Source organism: Thunnus maccoyii, chromosome 15, assembly GCF_910596095.1.
Source record: "Thunnus maccoyii chromosome 15, fThuMac1.1, whole genome shotgun sequence".
NCBI lineage: Eukaryota > Metazoa > Chordata > Actinopteri > Scombriformes > Scombridae > Thunnus > Thunnus maccoyii.
This window is the reverse complement of record NC_056547.1, coordinates 30,656,743-30,677,991: the sequence shown is the minus strand read 5'-3', so window position 1 is coordinate 30,677,991 and position 21,249 is coordinate 30,656,743. Positions and strand designations below refer to the sequence as shown.

Here is a 21,249-nt window from a genome sequence, read left to right as displayed (position 1 = left end):
TGTGGTGCTTATAGAATTAAAAAATGACACTTCAAAAATTCAACAGCAACATCTCTTTACAGAAATAGTCCCTGTGATTTAAGAATCATTTCCTGTTCCAAAAAAAATACATAAAGCCACATTTTTGTCCAAAACATGTAGTAGATCCTATAGCTGACCAATGGTTGCAAACAGCAGAGGCTGGATCAAACTCATTTGTTTTACACAGAGAGGGGAATCTGAGAGGCTACTTGTTCATCAAAAACAGACCAAAGCAGGAGGAAGAGAGGAAACAGCAATAAACACATACAGATTTTTTCCCTGTGCCAATTTGCATTTCACCCACTCGGCTTAGGCTTAAATTGGGTTCAGTGTATAATGGATAATCCTCTGAGATGAATTAAAACACAACGATGGGAATGAAAATCACAAAATCAGCCGTACTGGAGATGTTGCTGATTAAAAAGCTATTCTGAGTGAGTGTGTATGTGTGTGAGCTGGCTGGCTGGAAAGAGTCTAGCATTTCAAACCAGCAGCAGATGCCTCACTTGTCTTTTTAAATGTCATGCACAGTGGAATACTTTGCAATTTGTCGAGTGAAATTTGGATGCAGTGAAAGGGCTTCTTATTCTTGAATACACATTAAAAGCTGAACAATTGACTTCTTTATCTGGCTGTGTGACAGAGCAGACAGGCCCAACCAATTATAGACACAGAGAGCAGGGATGTCTTTGAAGAACACTTGAGTAGAGAATGTCAGTTATTCATAGGCAGGCAGATGAAAATCCATCAGAAACCTGGTCAGAGTCACACCGTGTCTTCTCTGCACTTTAAGACTGAGATGGAAATTTAGACTGCTTATGGAGTTGATGGAATGAAGTGGAAGCAACCAAATAAAGCCGTGATGCATTTATTTGATTTGAAAATGTTTCAACTGGAGTGAAAATCACACATACAGACGGGTGACAAATTAAAGGAAAAACCGGTACAGGTCTGAAGGCTTGATCCCTACAGTGAGGTGATCCGGTGGCTCTGTTACTTTGGGGGGCATTTTGCAGACAATGGTTTGGGTCCACTTGTCCCCTCAGAGGGAAGGGTCACTGCAAATCAATAAAAAGTTGTTCTGAGTGATCACCTTTATCCTATGATGAAACATTTCTATCCTGATGGGAATGGTCTCTTCCAGGATGTCAATGCCCCAATTCATAGGGCACGAGGGGTCACTGAATGGTTTGATGAGTATGAAAATGATGTGAATCATATGCGATGGCCTGCAGTCACCAGATTTCAACCCAATTGTACACCTATGGGAGATTTTGGACTGACGTGTTAGACAGCGTACTCCACCACCATTATCAAAACTCCAAATGAGGAAATATCTTTTGGAAGAATGGTGTTCATGCCTCCAGAAGAGTTCCAGAGACTTGTTGTAGACTGTTGTAAGTCTTATTCAATGAGCTGCATACAGCAGAATCAAACACTGCAGCTCCTGACTGGTCAAACAGTCTCCTCCAGCAGCCAATAATATTTTTCATATAGCAGTTGATTTAGTCGTTTGACCTGTTGCTCTATCGTTAATAAGAAGCATATTGCACTCAGTAACATTCTGTCTCTGTCAGTTACCTACCTACGATCTGATGTTAGTGCTTCTTGGAAGAAAAACATTAATGGACTCAATTAATCTACAATGCACTGACAATTATACAAGAAACAGCAACAAAACAGCTGGACAAACTCGGAAAACATGCAGGCAGTACGCCAACAATTATAAAAAGCTAAGCTAATGTAGCATTTTCAAGTTAACGTTACTTTCAGTCGGCCATTGCTCCTGTTGCTATCAGAATGTATTGGACTGATTTATTCCCTCACTCACACCCACGTCGCTTACACTGGTGGCAGCGGTGGGATTTCCTCCTGTGGAATATAGTCCTTTGGGATTCTGCTCAACTTTTTGAGTCCTTAAAGCTATAGGCTAACGATAGCTACGCTAACTGCTAGCTTAGCTTTAGCTTTCAGTACAGTTAGTCAGCTAGTCGTTACCAATTCCATTTTTTTGTTTTGTTAGCTTCAAGTGAGTTTAGAAACTGTGTTTCGGTCATCTAACTCCGTCCGAGGGCTAAAGAAAAATAATAAAAGAGATGAAGGAAACTCATCATGTCTGACGAGGAAGCATTCTCCACCGGTGAGCAGCGAGCCAGCACAAGCACGAGGGGGGCCTCAGCGCAAGGTGTGCCGCCATCTAGCAGAACACAGGGAGCGCCCAGGGGCATTCCCTTACTGCCACCATTTCACAACGGTGGCCATGAGTCTTTTCAACTATGGGCTCGCCGCTATGAGGTAATTCAAGAGGCCCGTTACAAGGACAGTGGTGTGGACATGAATACAGTATTAGCAGCTGAGTTACCCACTAGACTACCACCAGAACTGTTCATTGTATGGGATAATCTGCCCCGGGAAACTCAGGGCTCTTATACTGAAGCAAAGAAGCACTTGCAGACAGCTTTTGGCCAAAAAGATATAATTGCATCATTTCAGACATTCCCTAATGCCCGTCATAGACTACCTAATGAAGCAATGGAAGTTTATGCAGCAGATGTATGCAGGCTTGTCAAAGAAGCTTTCCCAGATTTTGAGCACAATGCTTCAGAGTATATGAAAATGTCTCGCTTCATTGCTGGTCTGGATCAGGAACTTCAAGTCAAATGTCATGAAAGAGGGGTGAAAACTTTCACTGAGGCTTTTCAAGTCGCCTCCCAAGCTGAACGGGCTCGCCAAGCAGCTAGATTAGTAATGCCAGCGTCCTCACCAAATGTTGCCACCAGAGATATTGGTACTATGCAGTCAGTAAATTCAGTACGTGAAAATGACATTGAACTCAGGAAAACAGTTCAGAACCTCACTGCTACTGTTAAAGACTAAAGTAAGGATATGGATCCACTGAGACTGAAGCTGGATGGGCGAAGCAGCGAGCACCACCGTGACAGGCACATGCATGTGCGTCTTCAAAGATCTCCCCCACCTTATGGGAGAAGCCCAGATAGAGATGCAAATAGATGGAGTTCAGGCTACAGACATTCCCCCTCCAGATACTCACGTTCCAATCATTCTCCAGAACACTATTCTCCTCAGAGGACTCGCCACCATCAAGATTACACCCGTAGGGAGCCTGACAGGTACCGACAACCTTACAGAGATACTCACTACTCAGACCATGCCTTTAGCCCTTATGAGGAAAAGAGAGGGAGGCAACCCTCTCCCAGTAGACCCTACTATGACTCTCACCGCCGAAGCCCGAGTCCCTATGCCAAGCATGTTTCATTCCAAGAGTATGGGGACCAAGGCCAAACACGACAACCAAAGGACTGGGACAGTCAGTATCCCACTAAGAGTGGTTACAAAGATCATGGCAGATTTTCACAGGGAAACGGCCGTTAGCTGATGATGCGGGGTGTTCATCAGCTACTTCTCTGTGGAACCCCCAGACGTCTGCCTCACTGAAATAACAGACTGCATCAGTACACCACTAACCCCTAGTGGTAATACAGATATGACAATCCCCCTGACTGAAAGTGTGAACATTGAAGCCACTGTAAGTAAAGACTTCACCTCCTATGTAAGTGGAATTGTTGAGGGCACTGATATGCACATCATGCTAGATACAGGTTCCACTATTTCATTCATCAGTGAGGAAACCAAAATGTCAATTCCTTCCCTAGCAAAAAGACCCATTAAAAAGAAGTTTATCATGTCACAAGCAGTGACTGGCCAAACTTTGGATACATTGGGTATGATAGACATCACCTTTAAACTAGGGTCTCAAACTCTGCAACATGAAGTGCAAGTCATCAGAAATGTCAGTCAAGGCTTTATATTAGGTTTTGACTTTCTCAAGCCTCACTGTGTGATTCTGGATATGGGGAGAGGACTGTGCTATCTGGGTGATGATGTCCTGCCCCTACTCAGGAAGAGTGACCTGGCACCTGCTAGTTGTAGACAAGGTACAAAACACGCCAATGCTGACTCTATGTCCCGTCGTCCCTTCACAGGTGAAGGCACCACCCCTATGGTTATAGCCAATCAGGTGAGATGTGTTTCCATTCACACTCAAACAGACCCAATAGAGTCATCCATGTGCACTCCAGCCACTGAGCTGGCACCCTGCTCAGAGACTGTACCCACTGCTTCGACTGCTACGGATTTTATATCACTCGTGCAGTCTGCTTCACCAGATACTGCAGCTGTAACGGTGGACAGTTCACTCCTGAATATTGACAGGCAGTATTTCCTCCAAGCTCAAAAAGCTGATCCTGAGTTGCAAATAGTCAGGAACTGGGTGTTGACTGACCATAGGCCACCATTCTCAAACATTAAAGCAGCCTCAGCCCCAACCTGAAATGAGACAGTACTGGAGAGAGTTTCCTAAACTCACCCTTGTTGATGGTCTTTTGTGTCGCAAAGTCAGACCTCCACCAGGTGACCCTGTTTTACAGATTGTAGTTCCTAGTAACTTGCACAAGGAAGTGTTTCAAACTTTACATGGACATTCACTCTCAGGACACAAAACAAATTACAAGGGGCACAGATCAGATGCTTTTGGCCTCACATGACACGTGACATAACTCAGTGGTGTCTTGAAAGCACAGCCTGTGAAGCACGGCGACCACAGACACCACACCAACAGGCCCCCATGCAAAACATAGTCACATCCAGGCCTTTTGAGAAAATTGCAGCAGACCTGACGGAACTGCCACTCAAACGCCGTGGTAATCGGTATGTACTTGTTGTAATGGACTATTTTACTAAGTACCTCAACTTGTATGCACTTCCTGATCAACGGGCAACCACTGTGGCTAAATGTTTGTTTGAAGATTACATCAGCCACCATTGTGTGCCTCAAAGTTTGCACACTGACCAAGGCCGTCAGTTCAACTCAGATCTTGTCAAAGAACTGTGCAACCGTCTGGGAATACATAAAACGAGGACATCACCTTATCATGCTATGTCAGATGGCATGGTGGAACGAGCAAACAGGACCATCAAGGACCAGTTAGCAAAATATTTGTATACCAGAGGAGGTGAATAGGATGATCATCTACGGCAGGTTGAATTTGCATACAACACGACTGTTCACTCCTCCTCCTTTCTTCAGAGTGGCCCACCTGCCTGCAGATCTCCTCCTTGGAGACTCACCAGGACTTTCAAACGCCACACCAGGTACTCCAAGTGAATATGCCAATTCGGTATTACTGAAACTGTGTGCTGCTTTTCACTCTGTTGCACATAACATTGAGGAGCAGGTGCTCAACAAAAGCACTACTATGATGGTCGGATGAAACACACGGCCTATGAGCCAGGTGACTTAGTGTGGGTTGACCTTCCTGCCCTTGCTAGACAAAAACTGTCACCTAAGTGGACCGGCCCTTTTAAAGTTCTACGATGGCTTGACTCAGGCACAGGTGACATTGGAGTAGACTATGAACTTCTGGATCAACGGGACCCTAGAGATAAACCTAAGATCATTCACTACAATCGCCTGAAACCTTATCGTTCAGCCTGGTCAGCTGACAGACTTCCAGTTCCACCCTCACCTTCAGAACTGACTGTACCAGCAAACGGCCCAGGTCCCCCACTGCTCACTGCACTCTCAGGCTCCAGACCTTACGTATACAGGCACCCAAATAAGCCCGGGTGCTCTGTGACTGCGCCTAGGGATCAGACAAATGTTTGCCCTCTGCCCCAGAGTGCTACTAGCACCACAACACAGGTGGGAGACAATGTTGCCACAGGACATTCCAGTGAACTGTCTCCTGTAGTTCAGCCTTTCACGGGAGTAAGGACTAAGTCAGGTCGTTGTGTACGTCCCCCAGTGCGTTACAGGACTGTTGAATGAACTGTTGTCTGATTCATATGCTTGATTGAGAAGCACAAGTAAAAAAAAAACCAAAAAAAAAACACTGGGATGTTATAGGCAAACACAAGGGAAAAAATGTATCCTGTTCCACTGTTCTTTGTTGTTGTTTTGCCAACGTCATCTGTTTATATTGTTGTTAAGCATAAAGTAGTGACAGTTTCATTACACCTATTTGGAAGCGAGGACGCTCCTCGTGTAAGGGGGGGACGATGTGTAAGAGTGAAGTTGTGTCTTATGGGCAAAAGTTGTGTAAACGTAAGGTTAAACATCAGTTTACTGTGTTTTGTTGAACATTGCCTGTTTGCATATGTTTAGTGATGCAGTGTTTGGGTGATATTGTAGTGTCAGCCGCTTGGCGGCGCTGTTCAGACAGTGGGTAGAGTTTTGACGGGAGAGAAGGAGAGAAAAGGGTGAGAAGTGTGATGACGGGACTGAGCTGTATTTTAACGTGACTAAAGTTATGAGGAGAACCCAGAACGTATTGGACTGATTTATTCCCTCACTCACACCCACGTCGCTTACACTAATGCTAGGTGAGCAGGAACGTCCTGTTCAAACAGACAGTTTGCTGAGGAGAGTTAGTCTGTTGTATTACTGCAGAGACCAGTGACATGGACACTGTGTGAGTCAACAAGTAAACACTGTTTTACACTAATCAACACCTGTAACCGTGGTAACTGTACCCAAAAAAGATGGCAACAGCCTAAAAATGCTCAGAAGACATAAAGATTTTAAAGGCATGACTAGAATGAAAGTGAAATGTCACTGATGAAAACTAGATCAAACTGTCTAAAACTAAATGAAAATCTGGTGCCAAACTGAACACTGATTCAATATGAGAGATTCACTTCTTGAGACGTAGATGGAGAAGGAAAAAGTGGCATGAGAGAGGCACGAGACTAAGACAGCAAGCCTGCATACAGAGGCTCATTTTCTGAACTGTCAGTTCTTTTCATCCCACTGCCTGCCTGCCTTCAACAGTGGACAACTAAAGGACATGAGTGCATGTGTGAGTATAGAATATACAAGAGTATAATGTAGAAGATGTATCTGTGGGGGATTTTAAAATGTGACTTTTTTCCTGATGATGAGGACACAACACAGCCCTGTCATTCCAGGTATCAGGGTTTTCTGGGCATGCTACAGAGCCTCATGCAGCATGTGGTGTTGTCATTTAGAACACACATCCCTGGTTGCAGAGCCCAGCAGCCAGCTCCGCCCTCATTTATGCCTACAAATTGCGCTGGAGGTGAGCCTCACCACCAATGATGATGGAGCTTTCCCAGCAGACCGTGAAAGGAAGGAGGAGAGGTCAAAGAAGAATTCAACATGCCTGCTAAGAGAAGCTGCATTGGTGAAGGACTGAAAGTGAAAGAACAAGTCTGCAGACTAACACAGAGCCTGCAGAGAGCCTTATCAGGGATAATTATGAATTATAAAATCAAGAAATTATTAATATTAATTAATCATATGGGGTGCCAGCTGTTAGAGAACCTCACACAGGGACACCAGCTGTTGGATCTGTGAGGAGCATGGCTGGTTATTAGCAATAATTAATAATTATCAGAGATAACTAATAATTATTAAAATTAATAAAATTATTAATATTAATTAATAATAACAGGGCACCACCCGGAAACCGAGACCAATAACCAAACAATAAGGTAGTCTCATAAAAGAGTTTACCTAGAATGCTAATATCTGAGGGATATCAACATTCACAGGTGAACAAAGAAGGTTTGAGTTTGAGCTCTGACTCCCTCAATCCGCCACTTTTCACAATATCTAAACATAATATGACAAAAGACTTGAACACTAGATATGACAGTGTTCATTAAATAATAGCAGAGTTAACAAAGTTAGCAGATGCTTTGATCAATAAACCAAAATCTATTTCTACCTAAGCAATAACATACATAAAACCACAGCTACACTGTACACAACCACAGCCGTACAGTGAAAACACATGCAAGTGGGAGCGTGTATGTGTGGGTGTGTCTATGTGTGTGTGGGCAGCAAGATGGCGACATGATCTGATGTGATGATGTCGCGCAAGAGTTTAGATGGCGGACGTGACTATGGGAGGAAGTCACGTCATGCGAGAACCAAAGGGCGGAAGTGACCGCGGTGTCTTGGTTAGAACAATAGCAAGATGGCACCACCTGGCGTCTCTGCACTCACCCAATTCCGTGTAAAACACACATGCCTGATGGTAGATAATGAGGGGTAGAGCGGCGCTGTGTCCCATGCTATCTGACCATCAGATGTGTGCATGTGTGTATGTGTGTGTGCACGTGAGTGTGGGTTAGTAACGAGAGAGAAGAAAGAGGAAGATTAATGACCATGGGGGGAAGAGAAGCGGTTGCTTAGTCCACAGAGAGCACGCATACAGATGGCAGTCTGTAACGCACATTGTCTGATTTTCGATCAACAAAGCAACTTACTTTCTCACTCACGGTGGCACAAATACAGCGGTCCCAAGTGGGACAGACACAATATAGTCTAGCGTGGTGAACACAACTAAACAGGCAGCAAACTTCAAATACTCAGAGTAAAGCAGCAAAATGGACTTGGCGGTCCGTCCATTCACACAACAAACAACAGCACTGAAGCTGAAAATAACACACAGTCTAACACTGTCTCTGCCCAGACTTAAACCTCTTATTTAGTTGCTTCAGAAAGCGAGCAGGGTGTGTGTTTCAGTCCATCTTTTGGGTCCCGCTTGGTTCCTCGGCTCAGACGCTGACAGGGCCGTCTTCACACTATGTCGGCGGGTTCATGGCAGCGGACCCTTGGCAGAGAAAACAGTGGAGTCGACTTAGTTGAAGAAGAGCGGTGCAGAGAAGTTAGCCACGTCTTCGTGAAGAAATCCTTTTCAGGCAGTGAGAGTGCTGGGTTGCAGCAGCAGTGGTCTCTTTCAGATCCGGTGATTGTGTTCGGGCGAACACGGGCGAAGTCTCGTCTTGTCCAGTGAGGGGAAAGTCTTCCAGTTGGAAAAAGTACACGTGCATGGGGTTACCTCCTTTAGTAAACTGGCTCACAGAGGGACAGAGCTTCCCCCCCAGCACAGTTACAATGGACAGGTGGAGGTTTCTGTGTGCAACCAGTACTTAAAGGGGCAGTGATGTCACGGCTGTGTCGCTGTGACTTCCTCTGGTGTTGGAGCGTCTTTGCCAATGAGAGACTTAACACCAAGGTGCGAACTGAGCAGAGCATGCTGGGAGATGGAGTCTGTCTTGGACTCCCTTTGTTTGGCTGGGCGCCCTTCCTTGTTATCAGGCTTTGTGACTGCATGGACATGCAGGCTTTGTCTCATGCACATGGAGTATGAGGCTCAACAACACTGAAAATAAAAGTATGTTTAATGGTTTGTTGATGGGTGCAAAGTGGCTATATTCCCTGTTAGTTTTAGACAATGACTTTAAAACTGAAATTAGATTGCTTCTTTATTTTCTGCAACAGCAAACAGATCTGCTCTGTGAATCATGTGTCCTGTGCTCTCCTTTCAGAGAAAGAAATCCCAGAAGGATGAAATTCATATTTTTTCATGATTATGTTCTCTGTCTGTGAATTCACGAGTTGGAATGTTGTTGTTTCTTTGTGTGTGTAAATGGAGAGTTTGTCTTTATACAGTGCAACCAACCATATAATTTAATTTCAAACTGTATTTGCATGAAGCAGTAATGTCACTGTTCTATCATTAGCTGATGGTCACACGACTAACTGCAGCAAGCTACACAACACAAGAGCTACAAAACAACAAACCACATTAGCTTCTTATAAAAAAGACAGGTCTTGTCCTGCATCTTGTCTTGTTGAACCAGTCACAAAACAAACATCCACCAGAAAAAATTGCACTGCTTATAATATATTGTTGTTTAATTGCGCTGATTCATATAGTGCTTCACCTTCTGTAGCTGAAGTCTGTTCTGTCCCTACACAGCACCTGTAGCTTTGTACACAGGATTGTGCAACAATAAACAACATGGCTCCCACATGAGGTCTGTGTCCTGTGTGTAGTACATTAAATGGTGTCAGAAGTCTGTCAAGAACAGAAAAATAAGTAATAATGGCATTTATGCAATTTGAACACCCCAAGATCGACTGGGATGCTCCTGATTTATATCAACAGTTTGAAAGATTTAGGAGTCACATCTGGTTTGTCTTCGATGGTCCTCTCCCTGAGCTAATGGCTAAACAGCAGGCTGGTTGGCTAGGTACGTGGATCGGCAAGCAAGGTAGAGAAATCCACAAGACATTAGATTGGGCGGATGGTGAGAGAGAGGATCATTATAAAGTATTTGATAAGTTTGCCAGCTACATCAGACCGAGGAAAAATAAACAAATAGCCAGGCATCATTTCAAACAAAGGACACAAGGGCCAAATGAAGGTTTTGATAACTTTGTTAAGGATTTGAGACTCATACTCATGGATTATGAGTATGCTGACCCAGATGACATGTTGAGTGACACCATAATTGCGGGAGGAAGAGAATAGTGAGTCCAAGAAAGACTGCTGAACAAAGGTGAGGAGCTACCTAAAGCTCTACCTAAAGCTATAGAAATCCATCAGCAGTTTGAAATGTCGCAGAAAGAAATGAAAAACATCAGAGAGGAAGATTCACAAGTATCAGTAGTGGCTGCCAAAACAAAGTACTCAGCACCTAATGGGAAAACAAACAGTAAAGGACAGACACAACCCATACATCAGAGGCAGGCATCAGTAAACTAACTGAAAAGCTGCTCAAGTTGTGGGAAAGACCCCCAGCACAAGTAGAACAAGGGAAGGTGCCCAGCTAAAGGCTCAGTATGTTCCTACTGTCAAATACCAAATTACTGAGTGGCTGTGTGTCTTAAGCATGCAGTAAGCTCCGTGAGTGTTGAGCCACATCAAGATTCATCAGTTGATGAAATTCTGAACATAAATCTGACACAGATCGATAGTCCTGCAGATGATAAATGGACAGTAAACTTGGGAAGTCTGTCTCAGGAAGTGCAGTTCAGGATAGATATAGGTGCCAAATGCAATACACTGACCCTAGACAGATACCAATTACTCATACACACAGGGGAGCTAAAACGCTCTAGTACAGTACTCTTAAGAACTTAAGATATCAAACAAGCAGTATTGAGTTAAATGTTTAAACAAATGTTTAGCATTGAAATGCAATGCAATGTGTTCAGATGTTTAATTTTGCTTAAGAGGGGGGAGAAGGGGGAACGTGTGTTTGCATCTGCGTCCCTACGCAGCACCCATAGCTCTGTACACAGGATTGTGCAACAATAAATAAGATGGCTCCCATCTGAGACATGTGTCCTGTGTGTGGTACATTACACTGCTAACATTAGTTTGCAGGCTAGAAATCTATAGTTATAGTGGTTAGCTGTAGCACATTGAACAGCTACTTACCTACCTGCAAATGTCACTTCTGTTAGTTTAGATGCTAAATGTGTGGTCCTTTCTTCAACACTACTGCTAATAAAACACTGTGTGTCCTTAACTTTTAACCTGTTGTTGGGACTCACTTAGGAGCAGGTTTAGTTATTAGCAATAGTTAATATTTATTAAATATAATTATTAATCATTAAAAGTCAATAAAATTATTAATATCAATTGATAATACAGGGACACCACGCTGAGGTCAGGGACCAATAACCAAACAGTGAATATTGTCTCAAGAAGGGTTTTCATCAAAGAATGTCAACACCTGAGAGATATGTATATTATAGGATGAACAGTGAAGGTTTGTATTCAAGCACTAAATCCGTCACCAAACTGTTATCACAGCATATATGCCAACAATCACAGGAAGCTTCTCTTTAAATGCACAACAAAATTTATTAACTTTAGCAACATCAATTCAATAATGCTTCTATTAACACACATCTATCATATAACTGCACTAGGGCAAGCAATCACAAACAACAGCAGTTATAAACAGCAAAACAACATACAGCACTAGCAGAGATGTGTGTGTGTGTGTGTGTGTGTGTGTGTGTGTGTGTGTGTGTATAGGGAATGTGAGAAAAGAAGAAGGAAGAACAAGATGGCAGACATGACCCACGTCGGGTCAAGTTGCACACAAGATCCGGACAATAGGTGAGTGTGAAACATGTGGGGTTACGTCACACAAGATTTCCGGTCAATGGGGTTGACCACGAGATTTGAACAGGGGCTGTGATTAAACATTCAACATGTGCCTCTGATCACCAAAATGGTGTCGGACAAAACTGAGCATCTGTGTTGCCTGGCAACACGTGTCTGACTACAGAATAAGGTTTGGGTGAGCGTCAGAGCGCATGTGTGTGTTCACATGCAAGTGAGGTCAGTAGGGAAAAGAGTGTAAAAGGACCAAAGAACAAGAGATCTCAGTGATTGTGAGGAGAAAGTGGTGCTTGCTTTTATTTCCACAGAGATGTGGTGTGCTAACGTCCTTATTTGCTGGCCATGGTCTGACTTCAACGAATAAAATGCAACTCACGGTCTCATACACGATGGCAAGCTAACACATAGCAGTCCGAGCAGTTAGACAAACATAAATCAGTTTAGTGTGATAAACACAACCAAACAAGTAGCAAACAACAATAATACTTCCACAGTGTTCTCAGCAGCAACACCTGGACACACGGTCTGTTAACTTCACAACAACAACAATAAAGCACAAACTTTAGTAACCTATCTCTGCCCAGACGTAAGCCTCTTACTTGTATGTAGGAGCGAGTAGAGTGTGTTTCAGTCTGTCTTTCAGGTTTCTCGGGCCGGATGCTGATGGGGCTATCCTCTCACTCTGTTGGCGTGTTTCACGGCAGCTGATCCTCGGTGGAGTTGCAGAAGAAACAACGGAGTCCACTCAGTTGAAGAAAAGCGGGGTTATCCTCCTCCTTCATTTCTGCAGGAAAAGTGGGAGTGCTGGGTTGCACAGTGATCTCCTTCATTGGATCCAGTAATGTGCTCGGTTGAACACAAAGAAAACCTCTATTCATCCAGCCAGGTTGAGATGTGTGGTCTTGTTATAGTAACGTACTTCCTTACATTAGCTGTGCAAACAGCTGGAACCACTGAGACCGTCTCAGGTATTTATACTGTTGGTGGTGTCATAGCCAGGGAGAATCCCTGTGTCTTCCGATGGGTCTCACCCAATGGGAGCCAAGAGTTTGACTGCCGGATTTCACACCTGGGTGTGAGTTGAGCATAGTATGATGGGAGTTGAATTCCGTTTTGGACTCCTTTTGTTTGACTTGGCAGCGTTTATTTGTCATCAGGCCTCAGTCAGGCTTTATGACTGCGTGCAGGCCTGTCTTTGTCTCATACACGGTGAATGAGGCCAAACACTGTGCAGGTTAGTTTACATTGGGTCTCCTGTCCACTCAGAGGCTTGAAGACTAAAGGACCATTTCTCATTTATCCTCAAAAACTTTTTTTACTCTTCCTATTAATACATGCAAGCAGCTCTTTCATGCAGTGCTTTGAGCTAAATGCTAACATCAGCATGCCAAAATGCTCACGATGTCAGTGTAAAATATTGGACAATCTGACATTTTGACCTCATAAAGGCATTAGATGAAAAGTCAGAAGCTCACCAAAGTTATTACAGATCATCCAGAGAGAACATGATGTCAACATTTGGCACAAGTGGAAGTCACCAGAGTCATTAGGATAAATTCTCTGGGAACCATGAATGTTTGTACCAAATTTTGTTGTAATCCATGTAATGGATGAACTCCCCCTCCCCTTTTCCTTTCTTTTCAACACCTCATACCTGTGCAATGTCCAGAAATTATATAATATATATATATTTTATATATATATTTATTTATAGAACTCTCTTTTTTTATATACTGTTTTTTTTTAATCTGTGTTTTTAACGGTATCATGCTCGTAATTTTATTCTGCTTTGCATCACTGATGTTTTGCTGAATGACAATAAAAGGATCTTGAATCTTGAAGATACTTGACTGAATAAGATTTGGCCTGCTTTTGGTGCTACAGATACAGTCAGGGACACGGAAGTCATTTGAAATTGTCCTTGGTGGACACTCAGTTGTATTTCATGGCAATTTAGAAGGTCAAAACAGGGAGAACACTGTGTTTTCAAATTTTCATGTTTTCCACATTGTTGTTGACTTGGACTTTAGGCTTACACACACACACACACACACACACACACACACACACACACACACACACACACACACACACACACAACTAAATAAACTCACAGCAACATTATAGATGGCCATGCCCACAGCTCGGTGGTCATTGATCTTCTCCGTGGAGATGGATTTGGTCTCATAAGCCAGGAAGATGCCAAGCAGCAGCAGTAAGCCTTTATAACCGTACACCACACCTGCAGAGATGGACAAGATGGCATCTGTGAGGAATGATGGAACTGTTTGTACTGCAGCTCATATCAGTCAGCACTTAAAAAAGGTTACAGTCAGTTCGCACAGTACTTGGTACTTGGTATAGTACTTTAAAAGACCATACCGGTGATTTTACATGTTTGAACTCTAAATACAGACTCTCTATACTTGAAGGACCAGTGTGTAGGATTTAGTGGCATCTAGCGGTGAGGTTGCAGGTTGCAACCAACTGAATACCCCTCCCTTCACCTTCCCCTTCCAAGCGTGTAGGAGAACCATGGTGGCCATAAAACTTGCGGAAAACATGAAAGGCCCTCTCTAAAGCCAGTGTTTGTTTTGTCCATTCTGGACTACTGTAGAAACATGGCAGTGCAACATGGCAGGCTCTGTGGAAGAGGATCCGCTCCCTATGTAGATATAAAGGGTTCATTCTAAGCTAATGAAAACACAACAATTCTTATTTCAGATGATTATATACTAATTAAAACATATAAATATTATATTCCATTTCTGCCAAGTCTGTTCCACTAGATTCCACTAAATTCTTCATGCTGCGCCTTCAAATCACACCATGTGTAAGACTGATTTACTAGCTTCCAGGCTACATGTCAGTTCATACCATTGTGCTTGGACAAAGATTTTTACAAAGATGCTAGACTAGTCTGAGATCCATCATAGGGAACACTTTGCCACATTTATTTACTATTATAGTTGGCTTTTTAAAAACTCTTTCAAATGTAACAGAGTCTGAGATGTGGCACAAAAACATGAGCACTAGGTTGGAGTCATCAGTTCACACAGATAAATACACTGTTCAGTTATCAGGGATTCAGGTGCTGTTGCCCCCTAGTTTTGAAGAAGAAAAGGAGAAAAAGAAGAATGTTAAAAACAAAAACTGAGAAAAAAGCATTAATGAGTATCCATTTCCTGTGAGTTACAATTCCATCTCATCATATTATTTAACCCTTGACTTTCTGTGGTTGAAGGGTGTAAAACATTTTTTCCATGAAGTGTAAATAGTTAACCGTGTGTATGAAAAGGTCCATAGTAGCATTTGGAAACTGTCTTTTTACATGCAGCAATAAAGATCTTCAGGAGTTAGATATCACCTTTGCACAAACATTCAGGCACATCTCCAAGATACAGAGAAATAAATGAGACATCCATACTGAGGCCCAGTGTCCTTGACATTAAGCATCCCACTTCCCACTATAAATTGCTGAATGTATGGACAAAACCAAAATATGTGGGCATGGTCCACCATTGCAGTTCTACACTTTCTCCAAAGTACTGGTTCCCAGGTACACTCATTTGGATTTTAGCTAAGGAGTTATAAAAATCTGATATTTCCAGCAAAAATTTCTCCAAGTCAGTGAATTGGTAGAAGTACACTGAGTTTCTCAGGCTTGTAGCCACACCTCCTCAGGTATTTTCATCTTTATCTCTTTTTCCCCAACGTTCCCTTGTAGAATTTGATGAGTTTTTGTTCACTTATTATACAGTAGTTGTTTTTGTCAGTGACAAAACATGACAACCTACTCCAACCAGTAGAAACACTTATACAATGAAGAGGTCATTATAGTGGCAATAAACCAGTTTAATTCAATATTACCCTAACAAACTACAGCATCTCTCCACTGCTGCTTACAGTGTGTAATCACTGCTTGATATTTATTTATTGGATTAGAACCATGACATCACATCCTTTTTTGGTTACAATTGTGTTGGACTGACAGCACATGTGACCTTACAGAAGATCTTTCATGGGCTAAAACATGTTGAGCCAGTGGTATGGTGACACAGAAATAGTGATGCAGGATTTGGTTGGTATTCCACTTACCTAGCCAGGTGTTCATCTTTTCTGAGCTGCAGTGCTCCAGTAATGGCTGGATTAAAACATCCAGGTCTCCTTTGGGGGCTTCTCTGGTGAATTTCTGCTCACATACACACAACATGAACACAAGGGTGAAGCACAGCAACACACAACTCCACGTGCAAACATATGAAATCAATTTCAACACATATTATGAAATCTATTTCAATTTAGCTAAAATAGAATTATTCGTGGGGGTTTATTTTATGGAAGACTATGGCTGCCAATATAAAAATAAAATCATCTGATCACAGTGAAATTTCATTTTCTATCTGAGCGCAATTGATGTAATACAAAATTAGAATGAAAGATTTTGAAATTTAGTTTGCATTTTATATTCACTGCACAATATTATTTGCCGAAATGGAAATAAATGGTGTTAAAACAATTATTTTATTAATGGATTAGTTCATGGAAAGAAAATTAATTGTCAAAAAATTGAATGCTATTTATTAAGCAAAAATGCAAAATATTTTGCTGGGTCCAGCTTCTCAAATGTGATTTTGATATGATTTTTTTTTTTTTCATTTTTATGGGCACTATTGTGTGGAATTTCAATAAACAAAACAATAAATCAATCGGAAAATAATTAAGATATTGATAGTGATAATTAATGTTAGATGTTGATGTAAAAATTTAAATGAAAACTTAATTGACAGAATTTTCAGTGTACCGCCTAAGTATAACACTGCCATAATGATTATGAACAAAATTTAATGTGAAATTGACTTATCATTTTCAAATTAGAAGACACTATTCTTTTGGATTTTAACTTAACAATTATGAAACAGAAATTTCCTTTCTAATGAAAACAAAATGAACTTTTGACTTAAGATTTCACAAAAGAGGCATGAGAGAATCCTGCCACAATAGACATTTTCATTTTCATTAGAAATGTGCAAAATAGTATATTATGTGCAAATAGTATACAATAGTTATGGTGATATCTCTAGTCTCTATTCTATTTTTAGTTATTCTATTTATTTTTATTTTTTTATATTTGAGTTAGTGTATTTAGTTGTTGTATGTAACTTAGCCTTAAACAGAATTGTTTCTGTCACCTACCTTGTTGTTTTTGTATTTTGATTTATATCAAGTAAAGTAAACTGCTGTAACAATGAAAATTCCCTTTGGGATTACTACAGTACTCTCTTTCCATCTCTCCATCTCTCCCTGTCTATCTGTCTGTCTGTCTAAAATTGTACTTTTAAAATGTTAATTTTGTTGTAGGTCATGTGCTTACAAATGGACTTTTGTTTAAATGATTTCATTTTAATAATGACAGCCACATGCTTCCACAATTTTCATTTTTCTACTTGCTTTATTACTTTTTCAAATTCTCCAGCCCAGTTTAACATTATTCAGACACCCAGGTTTAACTCATAAATGCAACAGATTTTGACAGGAATTTAAAATGATTTTTGCTCAAAATGTTTTTTTATGAAAATATGAATGGATGATCATACCTCCACTGTGATATGTAATGGGTCCACAATCTGCCAGATCATGAGAGACAGGACGTCGATGCTGAGCAGAACGCCAACAGTAGCGTAGAGTTTCCACGGCTCCAGGTGCTGCTGGGAAACAGGGGGGTGGTGGTCACTACAGAAGCATGGCAGGAGGATCAGGAAAAGGCACAAATCCTCTCTTTCTGATTTGTGAGGGAAGGATTTATGAAGCCATAAATAGACTAGCCCAAGCTGGACGAGAAAACAATGATCCATCACTAACTGAGGCCAATTCAATCTGCCCTCAATGCACTGGGCCATGACAGGGAAAGAGACAAAAAGGCCATACTGATGAAAGCACACAGCTCCCTGACTCAGTCAATAAATAGAGGTGTTCCTATATGTATTCAGGTTTAAAGAAAGAAAGCTTTTGTGGGAACAGGTAAAACACTATAAAGTGGTTATTGATTTTGCTGCATTATTCCACAAGATCAAAGCTTTCTGGTTATTCAGCTAGAGTGAATATGGAGAAAGGTACAAAGGCAGCAGCAGGATCTGATCCTCCTCTTCTACAAGACAATGATCTACACTGTTCATCTACACAATCACAGCTACAGTTACAGCAGTTATCCTTATCCTACGCCTCATTCTCTCTCTATCTGTCCTTTGCCAGTGTGTGTAACTCGGCAAGTGTTGAGCATTCTGCTCAATGAAATATCTACACTTCTTATGTACTTTAAATAGACTTGATCTGTCCTACTTATTTTTACAGCATCTTATCCATTCCACAAGCATGCTAGTGCTTATTAGAACTCAGTGCCAAATCTGCAGTGCACAATTTTACATCCAACGCTAGCACTCTGTGTCAATGCAGAGTAGTATGTCCTTTATGTAAGTGGAATAAGTGAATTAGCATTATCTCACAGAGCGCATTGTTTTTCACTTGCCTACAGCCATTCCTCCCTTTACCTTATTATTCATAACAGAACAATTAATTACATTATTAAGGTCTAGTTAACATGGTGGATGTATGTGGTGTGCTGTTGTGTGTAGCTTTGTATAACGTGTCCTGTGTGTTTTTTGCTTTGTGCTGTTTGTTATTGTGCTGTTATACACTGCCTGGCCAAAAAAAAAATTGCCACCTGGATTTAACTAAGCAAATAGGTAAGACCCTCCTATTGGATAATTACTGCATGGGTGATTATCTTTTAGCTGGCAACAAGTTATTTAAGCCCAACTGATGCAATGAGTAACTTCTCATTTCTTAAACAACCATGTCAAAAGACACATCCCGTGGTCGTGGAAAAGTTGTTAGTCTGTTTGAGATGGGTCAAATCATTGGCATGCATCAAGCAGAGAAAACATCTAAGGAGATTGCAGAAACTACTAAAATTGGGTTAAGAACTGTCCAACGCATTATTAAAAACTGGTAGGATAGTGGGGTACCACCATCTTCGAGGAAGAAATGTGGTCGGAAAAAAATCCTAACTGATGTTCCTAACTAAATGTTTGGTGAAATCAAATCGCAGAAAAACAACAATAGAATTCAGGGCTATGTTTAATGGTGAAAGTAAGAGCATTTCCACACGCACAGTGCAAAGGGAACTCAAGGGATTGGGACTGAACAGCTGTGTAGCCCTAAGAAAACCACTAATCAGTGAGGCTAATCGGAAAAAAAGGCTTCAATTTGCTAGGGAGCATAAAGATTGGACTCTGGAGCAATGGAAGAAGGTCATGTGGTCTGATGAGTCCAGATTTACTCTGTTCCATAGTGATGGGCGCATCAGGATAAGAAGAGAGGCAGATGAAGTGATGCAACCATCATGTCTAGTGCCTACTGTACAAGCCTGTGGGGGCAGTGCTATGACCTGAGGTTACTGCAGTTGGTCAGGTCTAGGATCAGCAACATTATGTGCCCAAAGAATGAGGTCAGCTGACTACCTGAATATACTGAATGACCAGATTATTCCATCAATGGATTTTTTCTTCCCTGATGGCACAAGCATATTCCAAGATGACAATGCCAGGATTCATCGGGCTCAAATTGTGAAAGAGTGGTTCAGGGAGCATGAGACATCATTTTCACACATGGACTGGCCACCACAGAGTCCAGACCTTAATCCTATTGAGAATCTTTGGGATGTACTGGAGAAGGCTTTGCACAGTGGTCCAACTCTCCCATCATCAATACAAGATCTTGGTGAAAAATTAATGCAACACTGGATGGTAATAAATCTTGTGACAGAAGCTTATGGAAACAATGCCACAGCGAATGAGTGCCGTAATCAAAGCTAAAGGTGGTCCAAAGAAATATTAGAGTGTGTGACCTTTTTTTTTTAGGTGGCGACTTTTTTTTTGGCCAGGCAGTGTATGTTTTATTTGTAAAGGATTGCAGATAAAAATTAGCTTTAAAGCTAAGTCTGGTGCAGTACATTAAATGTTAACATTTATGTTTAAAACTGTACATTGCCCCAATAAATACAATACAACATTTAAAAACTACAGTAAGTTAAAGTAGTAGTAAAGTTAAATGTGTTAAAAAATTACCTAAACAAACACGCTACATTATCTGTCCCTAGTCTCTAAAACCAAATTGGCTGTGGGCAAAGTCTCCATGAGAGAGCATGCCACACACACCTGTCTCCCTGTGTCCTGCATGTCAGTGAGAGGTGGACTTTTACTGATGATGATTAACATACACTCAAGTACTGTACTTAAGTACAATTATAAGGTACTTGTACTTTCCTTGGGTATTTCAATTTGATGCTACTTTATACTTCCACTCCACTACATTTCAGAGGGAAATATTGTACTTTCTACCCCACAAGATTTATGTGACAGCTTTAGTTACTTTTCAGATGAAGATGATTTGACACAATGGATAATATAAAAAGATTTTAAAATACAACCCATTGTTAAAGGTGAAACCAACCTTTTTGGCTTTTGATGTCTTACAAAAAGCAGTGTGTAGTCGGGGTCACATTTCAGATGTCTATGAGTTGTTAACAGCTCCACCAAATAGTGATTTTTCCCTCTAAACATCTCACACGGTTTCATTTCAATAAATGTTGAAATTATCCAATATTTCACCAAAAATCCAAGATTAGAGAAAAAAAGTCCAAAAACTAACCAACCCCTAGGTTGGACTAAACTAGCTAACTGTATATAAAGTAGTGTAAACTAGCTCCACCTCCAGCAGCTACAGTAACATGCTGCTCTAACACTGATGCTTCAGTATTAATAATCTAATGATGTCATATATAAAATTATATCAGTCAGAGGGACCAAACCACTACTTTTACTGCAATACTTTAACTACATCAAGCTGATAATACTTATGTACTTTTCCTTAAGTAGGCTTTTTCATGCAGGACTTTTATTTAAGTAGGATCTGAATTCTTATTTCACCACTGTGTAACTGTGATGGATATTCACTGATCTCATGCGGTGGCCATCGGGCTGCTAATTCATCTTTTATGTTATTATTTATAATCTGCTTGGGGCCAACAAAAATTGTGGAGCTGAAGCTCCTCAGCAGCCTTAGAGCTATGGCTGTGTCTGTATGTCATGGTAGATAAAAGCTGACAGGTACTGTAGAGTGAGAGACATGCTACATACAGCTCGCTCTCTCCTGCACTCTTTAGAACATGTCTGACCATGCGACTCAGGCATCA

At 41.4% G+C, this 21,249-nt stretch overlaps 1 protein-coding gene across 1 annotated transcript in view; it reads right to left on the bottom strand.

The window, feature by feature from the left end:
- LOC121912801 (gamma-aminobutyric acid type B receptor subunit 1-like) overlaps window positions 1–21,249 on the bottom strand; it is a 151,144-nt gene that overhangs the window by 14,495 nt on the left and 115,400 nt on the right. Inside the window, exons 14-16 of the mRNA XM_042435244.1 lie at window positions 17,594–17,701; window positions 16,095–16,188; window positions 14,111–14,238 (exon numbers count right to left, since the gene is read on the bottom strand). Of these exons, the coding sequence (XP_042291178.1) occupies window positions 14,111–14,238; window positions 16,095–16,188; window positions 17,594–17,701 (330 nt within the window). The remainder of the gene's footprint in view (window positions 1–14,110; window positions 14,239–16,094; window positions 16,189–17,593; window positions 17,702–21,249) is intronic.